The sequence below is a fragment of the Sphaerodactylus townsendi genome, linkage group LG11, assembly GCF_021028975.2.
Source record: "Sphaerodactylus townsendi isolate TG3544 linkage group LG11, MPM_Stown_v2.3, whole genome shotgun sequence".
In the NCBI taxonomy this organism is placed as follows: domain Eukaryota; kingdom Metazoa; phylum Chordata; class Lepidosauria; order Squamata; family Sphaerodactylidae; genus Sphaerodactylus; species Sphaerodactylus townsendi.
In genome coordinates this window covers 29,584,308-29,606,431 of record NC_059435.1, presented here as the reverse complement: position 1 = coordinate 29,606,431, position 22,124 = coordinate 29,584,308, and the positions used below count along the sequence as shown (strand labels likewise).

The following is a 22,124-nucleotide window of genomic DNA, read 5'->3' as shown; positions in this document are numbered from 1 at the left end:
AGGACCCCCCCCCCCCCAACTGTAACAGGGAGGCACATGGCATGATGTCAGTTGCTGAGCTATGTTCATTTAGGCCGTTTCTGCACTGGCGGAATATGGCGGCCTGGGTACGGCAAAAACGCCGTCCCCAGGCCGCCATTCGCACCTGACCGGCGCGAAGCCAGCGTTTCCAGAGTGTGCTGGGAAGCGCACTTTTCCGGAAACGCCGGCTTGAAGCTGCTGCCGTGCGAACGGCAGCGGCTTCAAGGCGTCTCCCCCCCACTCCCTCCCTGCACTTACCTTGTCCCCGGGCCTCCGGCGCGTCGCCAAGGCCGGGGGACACCCGCAGGGCCGGGGGGGCGTGTCCTCAGGCCTTGGTGACGTGCCGGAGGCCTGGGGACATGCCGGGTCAGTCGGGCGACAGCGCTCTGCGGTGCCGTCGTCCCAGCTCTTTCTGGGACCGTTCATGTGAACAGTCCCAGCGTCGTCGGGGCGGCGTCAAGTACGCTGACCCGGCCGCTTCCGCCTCTGTGCGGAAACGGCCTTATTTAAGAGGACTTCGACAAAGTCAGCGCATTGACAGCACATAATAGAATAGTTTCTCTCTTTGTTTTTACCAAGGCTCCAAAGACGCCTCTGCAGAGAAGTATGGATCTCCTTGGGAAACAACTTTCCCTGTATTCATTCGGAATAATTGGTAAGCAAATAATTACTTACTTGGGCACTAACATCTTGGGCCATTGCTGGAGTGGGGCCACTGGGCCAGATCCGTGTTGTAGCTAGAACTACTAGTACTTCAGTTTTTCAGTGCTATTTGAATCACATTTTTAACTAGTTGAACTGTGAGGGAATTGTGGATTCTTGATACTTTATATATCCAGATTCTCCATTTCTCTCAAGATAATAGTGAATTGCTTTTTAGGTTCAAAGTGTCCTCCTGCTCTATGAGATTTGCACTCCTAACAGCCAAGTGGCTTTTAGGGAAATAAGTCTTTAGACCTTTTGTAGGCTCTTTCTTTATTGGTGGGTGGGTATGTTCAGGCAAAATAGCCAATGTGATCTCAAAAGTATTCATACTATCTTGCCCTGAACTGGAACAGTATGTGACTTATTTGATATACTGCTGGACCTGAGTTATGACTGCATCAAAATGCATTTAAATCAAACTAAAATAAGTGTCTTTGGAAGACCTGGTGAGGGTTTGTCTTAAACATGAGCTACACATCTGCAAATGTTCTTACTTACTGACATTACAAGAGAAGTATGTAAGCACTGTTTTTTAAAAAAATCTGGGAGGATTTTCTATGTTGAATTGTAGTGAGCTTTGCTGATGTCTTCAGAGGCTCTTGAGAGGCAGGCAGAAGTCCTTTTTTTGGCAACTTTGCTTTTCAACACCTGTGCTAGAGGCAGAACACTTGAAGTATGGCGTAGATAGCAAGGCTTGAGAGAAACTCTACATTTATGGAGTCCAACAGAGATGGAAACCTGGTCCATTTAGACCAGCATTATAAGTTGCAGCTGGCCAGGGCTCTATCCAATCTCAGAGAGAGTTTTTTCCTCTTCTTTGAGATACTGTGGGATGAAGTATGTACTCTATATAATATTTTGTACTTTCTGCGAGCTATCATAGTTGCAGTTCCCAGACTGCACAGAAGTGCATCTGGGCTCCAGTGGTGGGGAGAAAGATGCAATTGATGTCTCTGTAGGTTCAGACTGAGTGAGGTGTGAATCAAATAGTTGTTTTATAAAGAAAAACTGGCAAGAATGCCATTGCTCCATAAATTGTCAGGCAGGGCTTTCATGGTGTGCTTTTTGTACCTATGTTGGTTGTTATGGTTTAAATAGTTTTGGGCTGGAGCAGGAGCAACTTGGATCTTGTCAAAAACCCGAGCTGGAACACTGTTGAAAGTTGTATTCGTTTGACTCCCTTGCATGATGAGCCCTATTTATTTAAGGACTGTAGTCCTTTTCAGATATTACTGCGACATGTTCCAAGAACCCACCAAGAGGAGTGCATACTACCTGTGGTGCTTCCTATACAGATGGTCTCCATCCCATGGGAAATGGGAAATGTGTGGATTTTCTCTGGTTGTGCAGCTTTGGTACATGTGTAGTAAAGCTATATGCAGATAGAATCATAGAGGTGGCAGAGACCCCAAGGGCCATCAAGTCCAACCCCCTGCAATACAGGAATACATAATCAAAGCACTCCTGTCAGATGGCCATCCAGCCTCTGTTTAAAAACCTCCAAAGAGAGGACTCCACCACACTCTGAGGTAGTTCATTCCACTGTCAAAACAGCCCTTGCTATCAGGAAGTTTTTCCTGTGGTTTAGGTAGAATCTCTTTTCCTTCATTTTGAACCCATCACTCCTGGTCCTAGTCTCTGGATAGAAAATCTATGCTGCATTGCTTATGTCACATAAAATGGCAGTGGTGCTTATGGAGAGCACCGTGGGCGGTATACTTCCAATGGTGGTACACATAGGCGGAATGTCTGAAAAGATCTTGCATCACACTGTAATCTAGATTACTTTGGCCTCTTCAAGACACTCATTTTATGTACATTATTTTCCAACTTTATCTGCTTGTAAAAAAGGTATTTACTAAATCATCTGTGCTAAGTAAATCTTCAGGAGACCAAGCTGTTGATTCTGTTCTCAGTTCAGCTCACTGAGCTGACACATTTGTGGTTGCTTCATAACTTTTTGAACCTGTTGAACCTGCTAGAACTCTGCCCACTGATCGCTGCTGCTTGTCTGCCAATTTGATTGCTGCTTCATTTGAGATCTTTCCGGCTTCATCTTCTGCTGTTCAATTACTTATATTTTATCATAGGGATCATTATGCTGGTTGGCTGGCTGCAAGGAAAACATATTCTTGATATGTTTACCATTGGTGTGAGGTGAGAGTCTTACGTATTTAATCTCTGTAGTTCATGGTGCAATCAATCAGATATCATAGACTGAAGAACTCCACAAGAAATTGACATTCGGCACGGACAGATAATTGTGTGGATTTGGTCTCCATGGCAACTATCAAAACATCAGGGGCTTTGCCTGGGGACGCCACAGAATGGCCTTTTAATCAATAGCTATTATTGACAGGAGAGGTGGGACGATGGAGCACTTCTCAGAAGACTGCTGTTGCTGAGAAATAATTCTATCTATTTAAAGGCATAGTGTTGAACGAAGGAAGTGAAGCAGTAATAATTGGAGTACTCCTCATTCTCTCAAGAGTAAGCCTTCTCAAATAAAGAGAGGTTTCCCCAGTGTACACGTGACAAACTACAGGTTAGCCCATCTGCACAATTTCTGCAGATTTTACACATCATGCAGAGGGAAATTAGCATGAACAAATTCAGGTTTTCTGGTAAGCTTATGGCCAGCTTACGGGCTCTCATAAAATACTTCTGGCAATGTAACCATCTGTCTGACCCCTGACCCCATTTTAAAAAAGCTTTAAAATGGCCATTTCCAACAGCTTCAAAAGCAACAGCTGCTTTGGTAGCTAATTCTAGCCATGTGGGAAGTTAAATTGAGTTCAGGCTTTAAAACCAAAAAAACTCAGGGGCCTTAACTTTAAAAGCAATGGACCATGTTTATACAACTTTTTCTCTACTGTGTGATGGAAGATTCTGTCAAGTCACAGCTGACTTCCTGTAGGTTTTCAAGGCAAAATACCTTCTGAGGTGGTTTGCCATTGCTTCCCTTTCTGTGGGCTGAGAGTTCTGAGAGAACTGTGGCTGATCCAAGGTCACCCAGTTGGCTTCATTTGGAGGAGCGGGGAATCGAACCTGGTTCTCCAGATTACAATTCCCTACTCATATCCACTATACCGTGCTGCCATTTTAATTGAATCTCATGTATATCTCCAAGGTGGTGTAATGGTTAAGAGTAGGTGGACTCTAATCTGGAGAACTGGGTTTGATTCTTCACTCGTCCACATGAGCAGCGGACTCTTATCTGGTGAGCCAGATTTGTTTCCCCACTCCTGCATTTCTGCTGGGTGACCTTGGGCTAGTCACAGCTCTCTCAGCCTTACCTGCCTCACAAGGTGTCTGTTGTGGGGAGAGGAAGGGAAAGGAGTTCCTATGCCCTTATGGGTATAAATCCAAACTCCTCTTCTTCCCCCCCACACCAACTATATATGTCTAACAATAGATAGAATCTCCTCTACTGAAACTCATCCCGCAATAAATTAATATACTCTGAGACTTTCTGGTTTTTAACTTACTCCTTATGTGTGCTGCCCAGTTTAAATGGAGGAAGATAATGATGGCGTGGGCTTTTCAACCATAACTTATTGTTCACAGTTGCAAATATCATCATTTTCAAAATAAAATGTGAGTAGGCATTCATCTTGCTTTCCATTCATGCATATGGAAGGTTTTTGAGGATGTGGGCAGGTGCCTCTGTTTGACATATGGGGGAGACTTGCAGACCTATAAGAGCAAGATTTCTTTCAGTCTGAACCAGAGACCTAGCGATACTTTCCCTTCTTGACTCTTGAACTTTAGTAAAACACGTTTTCTAGTGTCCCCACTTTTCCATGGCCTTTTAAAAATGAACGCATTGCATTAACTTAAACAGAGTCAGACTGTCCAGCCCATTGCTATGCACTCTGATCGGCTGTGACTTCCCACGGTCTGAAGAAGTGCTAAGTGTTATCTGTGATTCTTGTAGCTGCAGATGCCATGGACTGAGCATCAGACGCTCTGCATGCAAAGTATATGTGCCATGTGCTATACTGTGGACCTTTTAACCTTTATTTTAAAGTGTGAATTGTCACCAGAGGATAGCTGCTCATAAAATGTGCTATCATAATTTGTTTCTCTTACCAGTTTTTCTGATTTAACTTTCTAATCATTCGGGCAGTGCTGAATATTCACCCATAAAATTTTCATAGCAAAAAAAGACTGTGGAGGGTTAAAGGGCAAGTGTGGTGTGACCATGCTGGCAGGGGCTGATGGGAATTGTAGTCCATGAACATCTGGAGCACCATAGGTTGGCCACCCCTAGACTAGGGTGACCCCATTTAAAATGTTCACTCTGCCATGATGTTCTCTAGATAAAAGGAGTCACGTAGTTCCATACACTGCCTTCATCTCCTTAAAGCAAGGGCAAAATAAAAGTAGGCTAAAGGCAAATAGTAAATAAATGGAGAATCTCCATGCATATATGCATACTGCCATTTTTGAGTGCTGTTTGCATCGATTTTTAAAAGCAATAATAGACAAGGGCAAATGGTAGGCAACGTGATGACATTCTTCAGGCAGGCAGATTTGGCCACTGGATGCTGTGAAGGCACAGTGGGGTGAGGACCGTTCTTCCTGCCATTCCTCTGAACAGGTGGAAACTTTTGTTCTTTAGCCACTCACATCACTGAAATGGGTGTGGTGTTTTTTGCAAGTTGCAAAGCTGTTCATGAAACTTTCCACCCTCCAACTTCGGCTCAGCTTTGCCAGTAACTTGATTTCTGTTTTTAATATGTGTCCGTAACTTTTGGCGTGTGTCAAGTTGGTGATCAGTTCGTCCTCTTAAAATTGCAGTCTGGCTGTTGCTGCTATTCCTGAAGGGTTACCTATTGTTGTCACGGTAACGCTGGCTCTCGGTGTAATGCGAATGGTCAAGAAACGGGCTATCGTGAAAAAGCTGCCAATTGTGGAAACCTTAGGTAAGAGTAGACCAAAATGCATAACATCCCTGTGAATGGCTGAGGGTGATCTCCTGTTTGCCTCAATCACTTCTGACAAAATACCTTGACATGTGAACGGTCTATCTTATTGTGTAGGTATAGTTTATCTTGATGTGCTTGTTAATGTAGTTTTTCTAATACCTGTATTCTTAAATAGTATTTTTCTGTGTGTGTGTGTTTTGCTAAAAGCAGAACATTTTCCTACCTAGAAGGGCTGGCTTGCATGGATCTGTTAAATTTCCATAGATGTTTTCCTCTATCAGAAGGAACCTTCCTGTTGAAGGAAGAGCCTCATGCGCCCGGGGAAGGCTCCTTCTCTTGGAAAGGGCTTCTCCACTGGTGAATAGATCAATTCCCACCTGAAGTGCCTCATCTTTAAGTTTGTAATTTACCATGTGATTAGCTTTTTTTGCTAGAATAAAAAACATCCAAACATTTTTACATTACTGCTGTTGAAACTCAGTCATGAAATCTATAAGCTGGGAACCCACAAGGACTCCTGGAGGGGAAATTGTCTCCCCTTCTGTCAGTGCCGGATAGAGGCCTACTTGCGAGGCCCCTCCCAATCCCCTCACAACTAGAAGAACATGGAAGAGTGTTTTCAACAAAATTGAGTAAAGCTGAGGATGATGACGGGTGTTCAAAATCCCGCAATTCATAATTCCTGAAAAATACATAAATAAATGCAAACACCTATTACAGTGTCAAAAATATTATACTGTGGCTGGAGGCCCCCTAGATTTTGAGACCCTCGCCAAGCGTCAGGGTAAATCTGGCACTGCCTTTTGTGGCCCCACTTTTTCTCCCCTACTCTTTTGAGTGTGTATCTCTCCCTGTTGCCTAGCTGCACAGTTGTGCAGTTCTTTGCCCCTCCTTCCACAACCAGCTTGGCCGCTGGTCCCCCCATCTCTCTCTCTCTGCAGCCAGGCATTTGAGAGGAGGGTGCATTCTGACCTGCTTTAAGAGTTAGGAATGGATTATTGCTGCTGTACTTAATTTTAATGTTCATGTTCATTGCTTTAATTTGTACTATGTTTTAAAATTGTCAGCTGCTTTTAAAGTTAACATTGGAAAGCAGCATACAAATTTCAGCCAACAAATGAGATTGAGAATGCAGATTCTATGATGAAAGGTGTCAGGGACTGCCTATCTCTGTGCTAAGGCTTGCACTAAAAATAGACCTAGCTGAGGAGAAAGGGATCTGGGGGTGGCTGTCTGGGGAGAAGAGAGTGGCTGGTACTTGCTGCTTATTTCTCTCTTGCATGACTGAAGTTCCTCTTTGTTTCTTGAGACTCAGGGGAGATGCTCTGATCCGTGGTCTGTTGCCTGAATGAAAGCCCCTTCCATTATAACATTTTTGTGTGATTATTGCCTTCATGCTTTGCAGGCTGCTGCAATGTGATTTGCTCAGATAAGACTGGCACATTGACAAAGAATGAAATGACTGTCACTCATATATTTACAGCAGACGGGATACATGCTGAGGTATGTGGAAAGGAGGTCTTTTTAGTGTAGTTAATGCATGTGAATGTGGATGGGCAGATATGCTTTATTTATAAGATGTGGTAATTCTGGAAATTTCTCTGTACCAATCTCTCTTATCTATATATGCATGACTGACTCTGCTAAGATTGGCTGGAAATTGGTGGGCATTTGATTCAGCCTGTATACATGGTCATTTCCACTCTTCAGAAGATGGCAGGTTATAAAGCATTGTGCAATACTGAGGCTGACATTAGATAAAGTATCCGTGTGATGTAGACTTGCATTGTACTTTTAAATGCATGAAAATGTGTGCAGGAGGGTCATAGTTGGAATATAAAATCTGCTGCCATTTTGGAGGAAATTTTGGCGGTGTTAAGTTTTCCACCTAGAGTGAAGAGCCAGCAGCTTCTTGTGAATTCTAGTTTTGTGATTACCTGAGTAGTTGGGTATTTTCTTCATTGTTCCCATCTGCTTTGATCAGGGTAATAAAATTATAACCTCAGGTTCTCTAATATGTTCCAAGGAACAGAGCAGGAAACTGAATGCGTTGTTTATCTTATGCTTTTTAGGGAATTTTGTGGACATGTTCCACAATTAATATCATCTTTAACCTTTATTTCTAAAGTTGTGTGGGGAAAAATTTAAATGTTTATTACATTGTGAATGTTATGTTCACTGTATCTTATAGGTTACTGGTGTTGGTTATAACAGATTTGGAGAAGTCCTTGTTGATGGTGATGTAGTTCATGGGTTTAACAATCCATCTGTTAGCAGAATTGTTGAGGTAAGATCTTTCTTAAAGAGGCTATGATTTTCTGCAATTTGGCCAACATATATTGCATTAACATTTTTTCACTTCTTGTCTTCAGGCTGGATGTGTGTGCAATGACGCTGTAATTAGAAACAACACCTTAATGGGAAAGCCAACAGAAGGGGCCTTAATTGCGCTTGCCATGAAGGTATGTGGTGTGCTGTGTATACACAACTGATGAGCAGCAGTGCTAGTTCTGAGTTTGAATAAACCAGGGGTAGGGAACCTGCGGCTCTCCAGATGTTCAGGAACTACAATTCCCATCAGCCCCTACCAGCATGGCCAATTGGCCATGCTGACAGAGGCTGATGGGAATTGTAGTTCCTAAACATCTGGAGAGCCGCAGGTTCCCTACCCCTGGAATAAACCTAACTAGCCAGAAACACAGAATTGTATTGTAGTTCAGAGACGTGGCTGTTCTATTCTGTTGCAGCCAAAACAAAGACTTGTGGCATCTGAAGAATCCAACAGCGTACAAAATCAAGCAATACAAGGGATGAGTAACATAATATACATAAATATAGGACTGAGTTGCCTTGGGTGTTATCCACTGGTGATATCTGCTGGCAAGATCAATAGTCTGAAAACATCAAAAAGGATGCAGTTTCGTTTATAGTGAGCCAGATGCCTTCAACATTTGTTGAGACCACATTCCTCAGCCTGAGGTTGTCTAATGATTTCCAATAATTCTATGTAGATTCTTATAGAATTGCCACTGGAACCAACATGAGACAACCAACATGAGACTTTAATTTTGACATTATCATGTTTACATAAATAAAAGATTGGATGCTGAATAGGTGATACCGCAGCATGAATGCAGAGGTCATTGGCTTTTGAAATGTTTTCGTAGCTTAAACCTAGATGGTTGGATCCAGCCAGCTTTTTTTGCTCCATGTTGCCAAGTTCCCTTCTTTCATCCCACATGATTTTTTTGCCTGCAGTCCCATAATCCTCAGCATTGCCAGAGAGAACCTGTGTAGAAAAGCTGGTTGGAACCAGCTCAGATTCTTGGGGATTATTAAGGGACTCTTACAGTTCAATCTAAAGGAGGGAGGGGGGGTAGAGCAGTGGTCTGGGATGCCGATGTTGCACTTCCTCCAAAGAGGCAGTTGGCATTGTGATTGCCAGGGGAGAAGGAGAAACTCCTTTCTCTCCCAGGAAAGCCCAAAAAGGCATATGATTTAGGCCATCCTTGTTAGTAGTGTATGTCTGTGCCACTGAAGGGGAATGTTCCCAGTCTGAAACTCCATTGAGAGCTGACTGAAGTCAGTTCTGGCCCTGGGAATGTCCCCGGAACACCCCCCCCCCCTTCACGCTGGCATGGCCTCCTGTGGCATAGAAACAGTGGTGGTGGGGGGGGACTTCCAGGTTCTGGCATGGCAGTTCCCTGCCTCCCAGATAAGTCCCTCTGCATCAGTGTCCATGCCACTTATGCATGGTCTTGGTGGCACTGATACTGGTGCAACTCTTTTACTACTTCCTGAGTGATTTCAGCACCACCCCACCCCCTGCCCAGATTGCACAGTTTATTCTTATAGCTTAGACCTTAACTATTTGTTAAGAAAGAAAAACTGTCCTGCATGGATTGGTTATGTCCGTAGGGAGTATTAGAAAACACATAGTGGGTGGAATAGAAGAGTAGATTTAGAAACGGATCCAAATATAAGGTGAGAAGTATAAGTTTTCAACCTAGAGTGTAGGAGGATCAAAGTAGCATCCCTCAAATATTTCTTGTTTACATTAAGTTGCTGTATTTTAGCTGAACTTGTCAATATGCGAATCTTCATCTGATTCACTTCAGGTTGCATTTTCACTGGCTGAGGTTTCTCTAATTAATTGTTGAAGGTTAAGCTGCTATTCATATCTTTGCCTGTCTTACTTTGAACTTAGCACAATGGTTATAAATTCGAAGTTGATTTTTAATGTGGAAGAAGTCCAAAATTGTTGGTTAAACAGACCACACAGCTCTGACTGAGCAGTTTTCCTTTTTTCCTCTTCAGAACAGATTTTTAGTAACATGGAGAGTGTGTTTTACTCTCTAAGTTTCCTCACTGTCGCTAGTAAATTAAATAGAAAAGAAAAAAAAGTCTTTAGCTACTCATCCAGGGACACCAAAATATCCTGTTTGCTTTCTGTCAGGAAATAATAAGCCAGTACCAGAGACTTTTTGCCATTAAACCATGAAATTAAAAGATTTTATTTACAGGTTAAAGAGGTTTACTGGCAAACGAATAAGTATATATATATAGAGAGAGACAGAGACAGAGACAGACAGACAGATGTATGTGTATGTATGTATGAAGCTGGTATCTGAGAGGTTACTATTTACAAGTTGTTTTAGTAACTTTTTTCAGTTGATACAAGTTTCATATAGGTCACTATCTTAGTGCCTTTCTGTTGTTAATCACTTCAATTCTAGACAAAAAAATTAGATACCCCGATATAGGTATTACAGCATTCTGTTTGGCTTTCTAGCCATTTGTTTAAAAATTTAATTTCTACCTTCACGTAAATATAATACACAGATCCTTGAATGCTATCTCTATGACAGTCTGTTCACTAGGGTGTTTCTATGAGATACATGGTGCGTCTTATAGAAGGATGGCTGCTCTCCCTCAGGAAGCTACAATCCTCTCTCTATATATAACCCACCCCCCCACCCTTAGGAGCTTCCCTGCTCCTTATCTGAGCGTAGTTCTCAAGAGAAAACTACCAAGCCACCAAGTGTGATTAATCAGTGTTACCGTGTTATGGTTAACTCCAGGACCTTTGCACAGATTTCCTAACTGAAACCTGTCCTCTCTGGCACTTAATCAGAGAAGCACAGCTCACTTTGAACTGGCCCTCAGTTATCAGAGAGTAGAGCGACAACAGAACAACCATTCACTCTGGCTCTTAATTCAGTTCTCCCTTGAAACTCCCTGTCCTTCATCCATAGAATGCTGTTCAGTTCTGTCAGCCAGTCATGTGGAGTTCTAGATTAGCACTTTGGGCTCTAAACGTTTTACTCCCTGAATGTGCCTAAGTGTCTGTATATGTTACAGAGGTCATATCAAAACTAATCAGGCGAATCTATAGCTTGATTTTTTAAAAATGTGGATTATTATTGGGTGCTTTAATCCCCATCCTAGTATTTATTGATCAACTAAGTGTACACTTGCACAAGTGCTAGGGATGATCACCTGAAAAACATAAAATTTCAAGATTGTTCATGCAACATTAGGCAAAATTGACCATGGCAGTAATTCATGGTTGTTAGTGTTATGGAACAGTGAATCTTTAGGAACAGGAAATTTTTCACAGACAGCCAAAGCCCTGGAAAACTCTCTGTTCTGCAACTCAGCATAACCCAAAACTGTTTGTTGTGTAGTGCTAATAGCAAGCTCAGAGGTGTGCTTGAAGGACATTGAAACTAAATAACTTTTTTTCACAGATGGGTCTAGACGGAATTCAGCAGGACTACATACGAAAAGCAGAATATCCCTTCAGCTCTGAGCAAAAATGGATGGCTGTTAAGTGTCTGCATAGAACACAACAGGTATGACTTTAGTTCTGCAGTTTTTGTTCTATAAACTCCAATATCCACCTATTGTGTAATGCAGTGGCTCAGTTACTTTCATGCAGAGGAGCATTTCTCAGACTGGCTGAAATTTAAGCATGGTAGAAAATAAGTGTAATTTTGTTTCTGTTGAACTGACTTCCAGATAAATATGGTCAAGACAGGTATGTAAACACTGGAGAAACATTGTCTCTTTTTCTCAAGACACTTATGTGGTAGAACACGCATAATGTGTAGCCATGAAAATGGCTACTGAAATGGCAAGAAATAGTGTTGTTACTATCTTTGCTATGTCAGTCTGTATTTTCAGGGCTTTCAAACCCAATTCTTCCAAGAAACTATGGCTGCATCCAGTCTAAATTTTTCTGCTAACAGAAGACACTTTTGTCTTTGGAAGTGAAATTTCCAGCTTCCCCGTCTCCTACTGAGGCCTGTTGACTTCCATGGACTTTTGCTTCTGGAGACAGGGGATCTTCTTGAGTAGGATGAGGGGTAAGCTGGAAACCTGCAGGAGGAAGAGGGAATTGGCAGAAATTACATCCCCCCTTCTGTTGGTGAAAAATGTAGTCTGTTTCCAACCCAAATTATGTGACTTGTATATATTTTTATACACAGTATTTATTCACAGAACAAAGTAATGCCCACTGACTAGCTAAGTGTAGCTACAATGCGGTCCTTTATGTGGATGAAGGATTTGCCTTGAACTGAGCAGTGAATTGTCAGCTAATTAGAAACCATGGGCAAATGGAAGGTTTTGAAGTTATAACAATGACAGAGTTGAGGCAGAGGACAAGACAGCATGTATTAACTCATTTACTCTTTGTAGGACAAGCCGGAGATTTGTTTCATGAAAGGTGCTTATGAGGAAGTTATTCGATACTGTACAACATACAATAGCAAAGTGCACAGCCTACCTCTCAGCCAACAACAAAGGGATCTTTATCAGCAAGAGAAAGCATCCATGGGATCTGCAGGACTTAGAGGTAATACCGTATCCCAGTTTGGCCTTCACAGCCAAGGGGAATATTTTAAAATTAATTGCGTGCTCTGCTCAGCATGAGAGAAGCTGGAGAAGAGCTGTGAATAAGCCTTCCCCCAATTTGTTTCCATTCTTAAAAACCGTGCTTCTCTCATATTATATTGACGTTGGCTTACTGTGAAATCCTGTTTATAAGCTTGGATTGCAGTCCAAGGCTTCTGAAATTCCCAGAACAACACGAATACCAATTGTCAAACTTGTGAAGAAACTTTGTATATGAGAACTCTCTTTTAAAACCTAAAAAATAGTATGGAGGACAGGAGCAAACTTCGTGCTCCCTGAAGTCTTTCTAATAGAAAATGTGTCCCTTCTACCACTGCATTGCTTTCAATAGATTAAATAATAAGTGAAATTTTAGTGTGGAAAGGTCTGCCCTTTCTGCATAGTGATGTACAGGAGCCTCTGAAAAGACTCCATTATTACTGTCGTAGGAAAAAGATGTGTGCTGATGCATAATTGTAGGAGAGCAAGTGTGGTGTATTGGTTAACAGCCGGTGGATTCTAATCTAGAGAACCGGGTTTGATTCCCCACCCTTCCACATGAGCGACAGACTCTTATCTGGTGAATCAGATTGGTTTCCCCACTCCTACATTCCTGCTGTGTGACCCTGGGCTAGTCACAGTTCTTTGGAACTTTCTCAGACCCACCTGCCTTACAGGAGAGAAAGGCAGAGAATAAATGCAAACTCCTCTTCTTTTTTCTGCTTCGGTCTCTAGCGCTTAAGTGAGGACTAACAGTGCCATTCTGATCCACACCTTTTTTTGTTGTTCTTTCTTTGAAAGTTCTGGCCTTAGCATCTGGTCCTGAGCTTGGGCAGCTGTCATTTCTGGGTCTGGTTGGAATTATTGATCCTCCAAGAACTGGTGTAAAAGAAGCTGTCAATACACTTATCACTTCTGGAGTAGTGATAAAAATGATTACTGGCGATTCACAGGAGACTGCAGTTGCCATTGGTATGGATTGATTTTTGATGTCCTTGAACTGTGATAGTGATTGCCTTGCTCATAGATATATGAAAAGGTTAGCATCATGTAGCATATTGAGACCATGGCCAAGTCTCCAAAGACCCATAAAACTAGTTTCAGAGACTCTGGTTTGTTTTGTGAACTTACAATGTATTGCAAACTGTTCTTGAAAGAGAGACCAAATTCAAAAGCCCTTTTGTTACAGAATTGAGAGGAGGAGGGCAGTCAGAAGTTTTCTGGGCAAGCACAAGCCTATTGGTTGACCCTAAACAATTCTGTTGCCATGCTCAGTAACAAAAGGTGCAGTCTGGAAGTAGGTGATGACAAGATGAAGTGGGTGAGGGGTGATTTTCCGCCCCCAGGTGTGCGCCCGGTGCAGCGCGCACCGCCGGTCCCCTTGTAGCTCTGCCTCTGCCAAACCTTGACCCTGGGCTCCTCAGCATGGTGAAGACCATTTTTTTTAGTAAATGAATACCACACACATGCTTCTCTGGGCTAATGTTAGTGTGTAATTTGTGGCTCTTTAATGTTTGCTAGGAACGTGGAATAGGAATGTGTTAATATGTAAGCATGCACTGAATTTATTTCCTGAATATAGGCTCACAAAACAGCTGGTGTACGTTTGCTGTCCTGCACACTTTCATGGCAACGTTATTAATGTAAAGAATAACAAGGAACATTGGAATCTAGACTAGAAGGTTTAGTTGCATTGAGATCCAAAGAATACACTGTTGCTTCATTGTTTGCTTCCTCTTAACATCTAAACAGAGTAACTTGTTTTTCAGCAAGTCGTTTGGGATTGTATTGCAAAAATGCTCAAGCAATTTCAGGAGAAGAAATAGATACGTTGGATATACAACAACTTTCACAAATAGCGCCTAAGGTTGGTTTATAAAGCGGGAGGGAGTATGGAGGATGCAGAAAATATTAGCTTGAGATTTTTAGTAAGTTGACACAAGTGATTAACGTGTTCTAAATAAACATAACTAGTATCTAATGCACTCGTACGACTAGATCTTAATGATAAACGCCCAGTTGGACATGTCAGTCTTTAGTAGTGGGTAGGCGAGGACAGTAATTCTATGGAGAATGGTTTTACTCCATTCTTGTATGTTTTTGAAATCTGTCAAGGTGTATTAAATGGCTGTACAATTTAGCTTTTGATTTAAGGAAACAGTTAAAGACAGTCTTTACTTGGTTGTCTCTATTCCTGAAATCTAAAAAGAAAAAAAGTGTTGTAGTGCACTGGCTTCTAATGATACATTCTGGTGGAAACAGCTCTCAGTGGTGGCTGCAGAAGCAGAGAAGAAAGTCTCAGACAAAGCCCCTTTAACCTTCTAGAGATGGGCCTTTTGAATCAAGAATGATATCATGCTAATTCTAACCTTGTTGGGATTCTTGCAAACTGACGGTCAATGTTAAGGTGGTAGATCCTTTGGACTCAGGAATCCCCACAGTCACTAGCTTTCTGCTTGCTGGTTCCAACTCTGATGGGACTAATAGTGAGAGGAATAGGCAAGCCTAAGAAGGGGTTAACACCCTAGTTAGCCTTGTTGGCCTGAGCTGTTCAGGGCTTGAGAACTAAGCAGGGTCACATATGGTCAGTACTTGGATGGAAGACTGCAAGTCTGGGGTTGCTACATGAGGGGAGACCTTGGCTGTCCGCCTCTGTTCATCTCATGCCTGGAACGCCCCGTGGAAAGGGTCGCCGTGAGTCTATTGTGACTCAATCAATCACACATTCTTCTGATAAGGGGTGGGTAGAGAAAGGCAAGAAGCAAAGTATCAGGAGAGGAATTTCCTCCCTCTCTTAACATTCCCTGTTATGTCAGAACTAGCAGTAAAGCCCATTTTACAATTAAACAAAATGGACTCTAGATGTGGGGGGCGGGGGAGAGGGCAGGCAGGATAGGACTGTTTCCCTTGTCTTGTTTCCCAAACCCTGCACAGGTTTGGAAACAGGGAAGGGACCCCGATCCTCCATGTGGGGCTCAGCTAGCTCATGCCCACATGGAGGATCAGGTGGTTTCCCCCCTCTTTCTTGTTTCCCAAGTCCTACGGAAACAGGGAAGGGAGGTGGGGGGCCCTGCCCTTCATGCTGGACTCCATGGAGGATTGGGCCTGCTTCTCCCCACTGGTCTTGGGAAGGGATATGGGTGGAGGTTAGAATGTGATGGATGCACTTCACACACATTGGCTGGAGGTTTGCCGTCGGACATTCCAAACCCTCGAGTGAATTATGTATATAGATAGTCTTCTATGAAAGAGGCTAGCTGTAGTTGTTATCATTAGGGAACATGATCTTAAAATAGTTAAGGCCCTGTTGTTCTTATTTCCACTTTTTAGGTAGCAGTGTTTTACAGAGCAAGTCCCAGACACAAGTTGAAGATTGTCAAGGTAAGAGAGTGTTCTAAAAACAGCCTTGTGCCACTCACTGCATTATACCATTATGCAATCTCCAACTCAAAATTGCAAATGAAATCAATTAGGACTCCTGAAGAGCTGTCTGCCACTAATGCTGAGTGGTAAAATATATTTAAGCTTCCATGGGGCCAACTCGAGCTATTAGGTTGTTTTGAAGTATTTGGCAGTTTATTAAACAGCGTTGTAATCGCAGAAGGCAAAGAAAAATGAAACCCTTCAATGACTCTTGTAGAAGAAATGTTGTCAATGCTATTTTTGTTTATCTAATTGTCTGGTAAAGCCCATGTTGATTTCATGAGCAGAAGTGCACCCTATGTGTAGAAAGCCTTTAGCTTCATTGAAATGCGCATAAAGTGTCTTATGAATCTTATGCAGTGTCAGAGAGTAGTAAAAGGCTGCCAACTCTCATATGAAGCTGTCTGTACTTTAAGGTAATCCTTGGGCTCCTTCCACACATGCAGAATAATCCACTTTCAGTCCACTCTCAGTGCACTTTGCAGCTGGATTTTACTGTACGGAATAGCAAAATCCACTTGCAAACAATTGTGAAAGTGGATTGAAAGTGCATTATATTGCATGTGCAGAGGGGGCTTTGGAGGCCCTTCTCTGATTGCCTGTACCTTCTGAGGCTTTCAGATAAAGGCCTTTTAGAGGCCTCATACCTACAGGACCGTCTCACCCCTTATGTCCCGAGTCGTGTCCTCCGCTCTGCGGAGGCGAATCTACTGGTGGTCCCCGGCCCCTCCATGATGCGGCTGGCCTCCACACGGGCCAGGGCATTTACTGCCCTGGCCCCTGCCTGGTGGGACGCCCTTCCTTCAGCAGTTAGGGCCCTGCGGGACCTTGGAGAGTTCCACAGGGCTTGCAAAACGGTGCTGTTCCACCGGGCTTTTGAGGGGGCCGGCCGCTGAGCCCGCCCCTCGTGTTGTCCTGCACACTGGCTATCTATTGGACCATCTGCCAATCCCCTCTCTTCCCAGGGTTTGATCACTGGGGTTGAGTACCAGACATCTTCTATTATTAATTAAATTATTTATTGAAGGCTACTACTGCTGCCGTAGTTTTATAGTTTTAAGGCTTTGTATTTTAACTGGGGTTATTCGATTTGTTTTATTGTATTGTTGTTTGTTGTGCATGGCCCTGAGCCCTTTGGGGGTAGGGCGGTTTATCAAATCAAATCAAATAAATAAGAAAGAAAGAAAGAAAGAAAGAAAGAAAGAAAGAAAGAAAGAAAGAAAGAAAGAAAGAAAGAAAGAAAGAAAGAAAGAAAGAAAGAAAGAGCAGTTTGGATGTGGATTGGCAATTGTGGGGGAATCCCGTTAAGGTGATTTACCTGGCAACACTTTATTGAGCTTTAGGCATTAGGTAAGAACGGTTTTGTTCTTGTTCTTTGCACAATCTTTTAACTGATGGAATGATTCTTTGGTGTATTCAGCTTTTGCCATTATGTTATTATGCTGCTTGATGGTTTTGCTCATTCATGGTTTGTGGATTTGGCAATTTTTAATTGGAAGGGAAGGTAGACATTTGAATGATAAAACCTTGTGATTACTGGATGACAATAATTGTACCTTTTCTCAGTCCCTGCAAAATAATGGTGCCGTAGTTGCTATGACGGGAGATGGAGTGAATGATGCTGTAGCACTGAAAGCCGCTGACATTGGAGTGGCCATGGGGCAGACTGGCACCGACGTCTGCAAGGAAGCAGCTGATATGATCCTAGTGGATGATGACTTTCAGACAATAATGTAAGTTTGCTTTATGAAGACTGGCACACAGGAACAGTGTCTTTGTAGTGGTTTTTGTTTGGAATATGTAGACATGGCAATGAATGCAAATACACCCTCTACCATTGAATGAAAAATGCAAGATTATAATGGAAATAAATGTATTCTAGAGCAGCATTTCCCAATCTGTGTATGTGGGCCCTAAAGTTTTATAGGTTCATTGATTTGTGCTAGCATTGATTTGTGCTTTAAGTGATTTGGATTTGTGCGTATGTACTGTTTAAAATACTACTTTTAAACCATTGGTAGTGCTATTAACAGACATTGCTGAGTCACTTATCTGTAGTCGTTTGCTACTTTCAAAAAGCAATGAGGAGATAGTAAGGAAGTAGGTGCAGACAAAGTATTAGTTTGAAATATTTGTCCTGGAGATAAGATCTAAAAAAAAGGCAAAGTCTAATAACCTGTAGAAAACTATGATAGGAAAATATTAGCGGTATCAATACATTAGCTTGACAAATTTCAAAATTACCTTCTGTAACTTTGGCCCCATCCGCACACGCAAAATAATGCGTTTTCAAACCACTTTCACAACTGTTTGCAAGTGGATTCTGCCATTCTGCACAGCTTCAAAGAGCATTGAAAGCAGTTTGAAAGTGCATTATTCTGCATGTGCGGAATGAGCCTTTCACTTTGAAACTCCAGTCATTAACGACTTGAGCTGTTTTTAATGAATTACATCTAATTAGTTCTACCTGATGCTAGAAAGCTTAGCTTCTGGAGCAAAATGGAATAAGGTAGTGCTTCAGGAAATGAGGAATAAGCTATCTAGAATATGTTATACCCTTGTATTCTTTAAATTCCAGGGTTAGTAGAACTGGTATTAAAAGTTTTTTATTATTAAGTTACCATTGGAAAATATTGATTTGTAATATTGATTTGGAAGTGGTCAAGGGAGTACAGATGCATTCCATGAAAATCTGCAGAATCACATAAATGCCTGAATCTTAGATTGTCATGTTACATTTTCAGGGCATCTTCCAAGTATTAAATTAATGCATTACATAGTGCTTCATTTGTCTCACAGTGTTCTGATCTTGGTTTTTATATTTTAGGTCTGCCATTGAAGAGGGTAAAGGAATTTATAATAACATAAAAAATTTCGTTAGATTTCAACTTAGCACGTAAGTTTTGCCACATGTCAGAAGTTTCCTGTTCCAAATTGTATAGAACTCTGCATGACCATTATCAAAAATTGAACTTGGTGATTATTGAGTGTTATATCTTATAGAGCCATTAAATGCAAAGGCTTCAGCCATTCTTTGTTATCATGCTGAAGTATTTCTGACAGTGTTTGGCAGTGGCCATTCAAAGCTGGAGTATAATGGGTCTAAGGTAAAACTAAGGAAAGTTTTTGCAGGGTGGACACATATCCTTTGAAAGCCTTGATTACATTTTTTTTCTTCCTGCATGAAATGAGTGCTAGATGATTGTCCTTTTTATTATTGTCAAGCTGAGGGAAATAGATCTAATATTTTTGTGTTCTGCAACTTTTAAGCCAAGAGCCAATGATGCCTCACTTGATCTGGTAAATATTCTCCAAACATTGCAATAAAGGGACTTTTTGATAGCTCTATAAGGTGAACAATGAGGTGAACAAAGAAGTGTTTTAACACAATTTCAACATAGGGTTTTGTTGCTGAGATTCTTTTCTGCATGCAGTTGGAATATGTTCCAATTATGTACATTTTTTAAATGTTCTTTGTAAGAGTGCTAGTGACAAACTTTAATAAACTATCTTGTATATTGGTAAAAGAACACCTTTCTGTCGCACTCTTGGAAAGTGTGTACTTAACAGATTGTCAAAAAGAAACCCGTAGGCTGTTGCAGTGTTTCTTTTTATGGGATGTAATCTAGCAAGAAAAAAAAAATTAATGTGATGCTTGAGTTACTGTTTTGTACTGAAGAGTGCATAGTGATTACCACGCCAATAACCTGCATGATACCTTTAAAAGCAGTTGGATTGACAACACAGATTGCAACTGAAATGTACAATATATTTCCCTTGCTTGAAATATTTGTCATCAACAAACAAAAAAACACTGAAGGTTACCTTGCTGATAGCTGTATAAACCAACTTTTCTCAACAGGAGTATAGCTGCATTGACATTAATCTCGTTGGCTACATTAATGAACTTTCCTAATCCTCTCAATGCCATGCAGATCTTGTGGATCAACATTATCATGGATGGGCCTCCAGCTCAAAGGTAAAAACACTTTTAAGGTTTGGTGTGAGGAATTAATGCTGATGCTTAGAAAGTCCATGACAATTAGCAATATTTAACATGTATTTTGAAAAGAAAAATCTGGTGCAAACTTCAGCAGTTGGATTCACTCCTTTTGTTGTGTTCTCTGTTTATTGTGTCTTATGTAATTCTAGTTCTATGGTTACTCTTGCTCACACATGAACTTGTCATACTGGTCTGCCCTATGTGTGAAACCTGTTCTTTTGAATGGGATCTTCACAGAGGCCCCTTCCGCGCATGCAGAATAGTGCACTTTCAGTCCCCTTTCACAATTGTTTGCAAGTGGATTTTGCTGTTCCGCACCATAAAACCCAGTTGCAAAGTTCAATGAAAGTAGATTGAAAGTACATTATTCTGCATGTGTGGAAGGGGCCAGATCCAGTTACCTTCCAGAAGAGTGCAGTGCTGCAGGTCAAGTGGTCTGAAAATAGCTACATGGCATTAAAAGATCAGACAAAGCTGCCTTTGATACTCTGAATCTCATCCCACCCTCCCTATATTCAATGTGTCTTTAGATAGTTCTTTGTAAACATCCTGACAGGACAAAATGAAAAGAAGCTGGTTGCAGCTGTACTTGGATAAGAGTGCCCACTTTAAAAGACAGGAATGCATGAAACAAAAAATAAGAGAAAGGAATGAACTAGCAAAAATGGCTGGGGGGTGGTGGGTAGCCCAGGTCTCGTGTGCCCAGCAGTGTGAGCATTGCATCGGTGGTTCTTCTGATGTGCTCACTGTGTACTTTTGCTTTATATTTGCCAAAATAAATGAGTAGTTTGCAAATTGTCAAAAGTACCATGAAATGCATGAATGGAGCCTTTAGCTTGTGCAGTTAAATGTTTATTGACAGCACAATCCAGTTGTGGGGGGCACTCTGTGGCAGGTGGAGACAGCACAGTGAAGGCTCCACTATACTTCCTCCAATGGAGCTCCGAACGGTGTAGCAAGCAGCAGGGCAAAAAACGCCTGCTGCTGCCTAGAAAGCTCCATTGGAAATAATGTCCTACGCCACGTGTTATCATGGTGTAGAGTCATCGACTTCTGCTGGGGGCATTCCTGGGCCAAAAGCTTGGTCAACGTGAGCTAAGGTTGGCTCTGCCCATAGGAATGCACATGTGCTGTTATCCACCTTTAGGCCATGGCAGCTCTGCGAGCAGCAGGCTCTTCTGGTTTGGGTGCCTGCCTCCATGTTTGTTCTCTTTGCTGGGGTAGGTACCGTGTATGCTGGTTGGGACGGGGGTGGTAAATGCGCCAGTGTGGCCTCATGCTGGTTCGAGAAACCACCACCCCTCTGTACAAATTGGGCTGCTTTTAGAGCAGGTCACTCAAAACCTTTTCATTGCTTTCCAGTTTACCTAGGATGCCACAAAGTGCAGTTGCAGCTTTGGAAATGGGGACAATTATATTTAAAGGCAGCATGTTTTCTTAAGCTTTTTTTTTTGAGGGCTGAGTCAAATACTATTATCTTTGGGAAACCTTTCCAGAAACGTTAGCAAGCTCATGTAAATAGTTCATGTTCACTTACTGCTTTGCGTAAGCTTCATCACCTGTGTAAAACTGTACTGCAAACTTAACTCATTCCTCCACATTAAAGATCCCGCCCCCCCACAAAGTGTGACAAGTATTTAAAGCATGTCTTCTCTGTGGAAAGTTCAGACTATTTGTTTCATCTTTATTCATAAATAGAGGGCTAACCAGGTCACCAAATTTAAGGGCGAGATTGGTGCTGCCTTGAATAAATCTGTGCTTGCTATTACAGGTAGTCTGCCAGGGAGCATGTCTATCTGCTTGTGCTGCCCTATGAATCTGGCATGGTGTTTCAGGTGTCAGACTAGGATGTGGGATGCCCAGGTCCAAATATCCACTCTGCCTTGAAAACTTGCTGGGTGATCTTGGGCCAGTCAAACATTCTTGCCTCAATCCTGACAAGTATTTGGATGGGAGACCTCCAAGTAATACCAAAGGCATGACAAAGAGGCAGGCAGTGGCAAACCACCTCCCTTTTCTTAAAAACCCTACTCGGTTCGCCCTAAGTCAACTGTGACTTGACAGCAGAAAACAAAAAAGGATAACTCTTACTAGCTTTATGTAGACTGTATAGGATAATTTTATTCTGTTTAAGCAAAATTTTA

General features: G+C 42.0%; 1 protein-coding gene across 5 annotated transcripts in view; it reads left to right on the top strand.

Annotated features, from left to right (window-relative positions):
- ATP2C1 (ATPase secretory pathway Ca2+ transporting 1) overlaps window positions 1-22,124 on the top strand; it is a 56,786-nt gene that overhangs the window by 30,187 nt on the left and 4,475 nt on the right. For all 5 annotated transcript variants that reach the window (XM_048511481.1, XM_048511476.1, XM_048511479.1 and 2 more), the window contains 14 exons: window positions 601-676; window positions 2,817-2,883; window positions 5,530-5,654; window positions 7,063-7,160; window positions 7,849-7,944; window positions 8,030-8,119; window positions 11,408-11,512; window positions 12,360-12,516; window positions 13,356-13,526; window positions 14,324-14,421; window positions 15,885-15,935; window positions 17,544-17,710; window positions 18,805-18,873; window positions 19,840-19,956. In XM_048511481.1, the coding sequence (XP_048367438.1) occupies window positions 601-676; window positions 2,817-2,883; window positions 5,530-5,654; window positions 7,063-7,160; window positions 7,849-7,944; window positions 8,030-8,119; window positions 11,408-11,512; window positions 12,360-12,516; window positions 13,356-13,526; window positions 14,324-14,421; window positions 15,885-15,935; window positions 17,544-17,710; window positions 18,805-18,873; window positions 19,840-19,956 (1,487 nt within the window). The remainder of the gene's footprint in view (window positions 1-600; window positions 677-2,816; window positions 2,884-5,529; window positions 5,655-7,062; window positions 7,161-7,848; window positions 7,945-8,029; window positions 8,120-11,407; window positions 11,513-12,359; window positions 12,517-13,355; window positions 13,527-14,323; window positions 14,422-15,884; window positions 15,936-17,543; window positions 17,711-18,804; window positions 18,874-19,839; window positions 19,957-22,124) is intronic.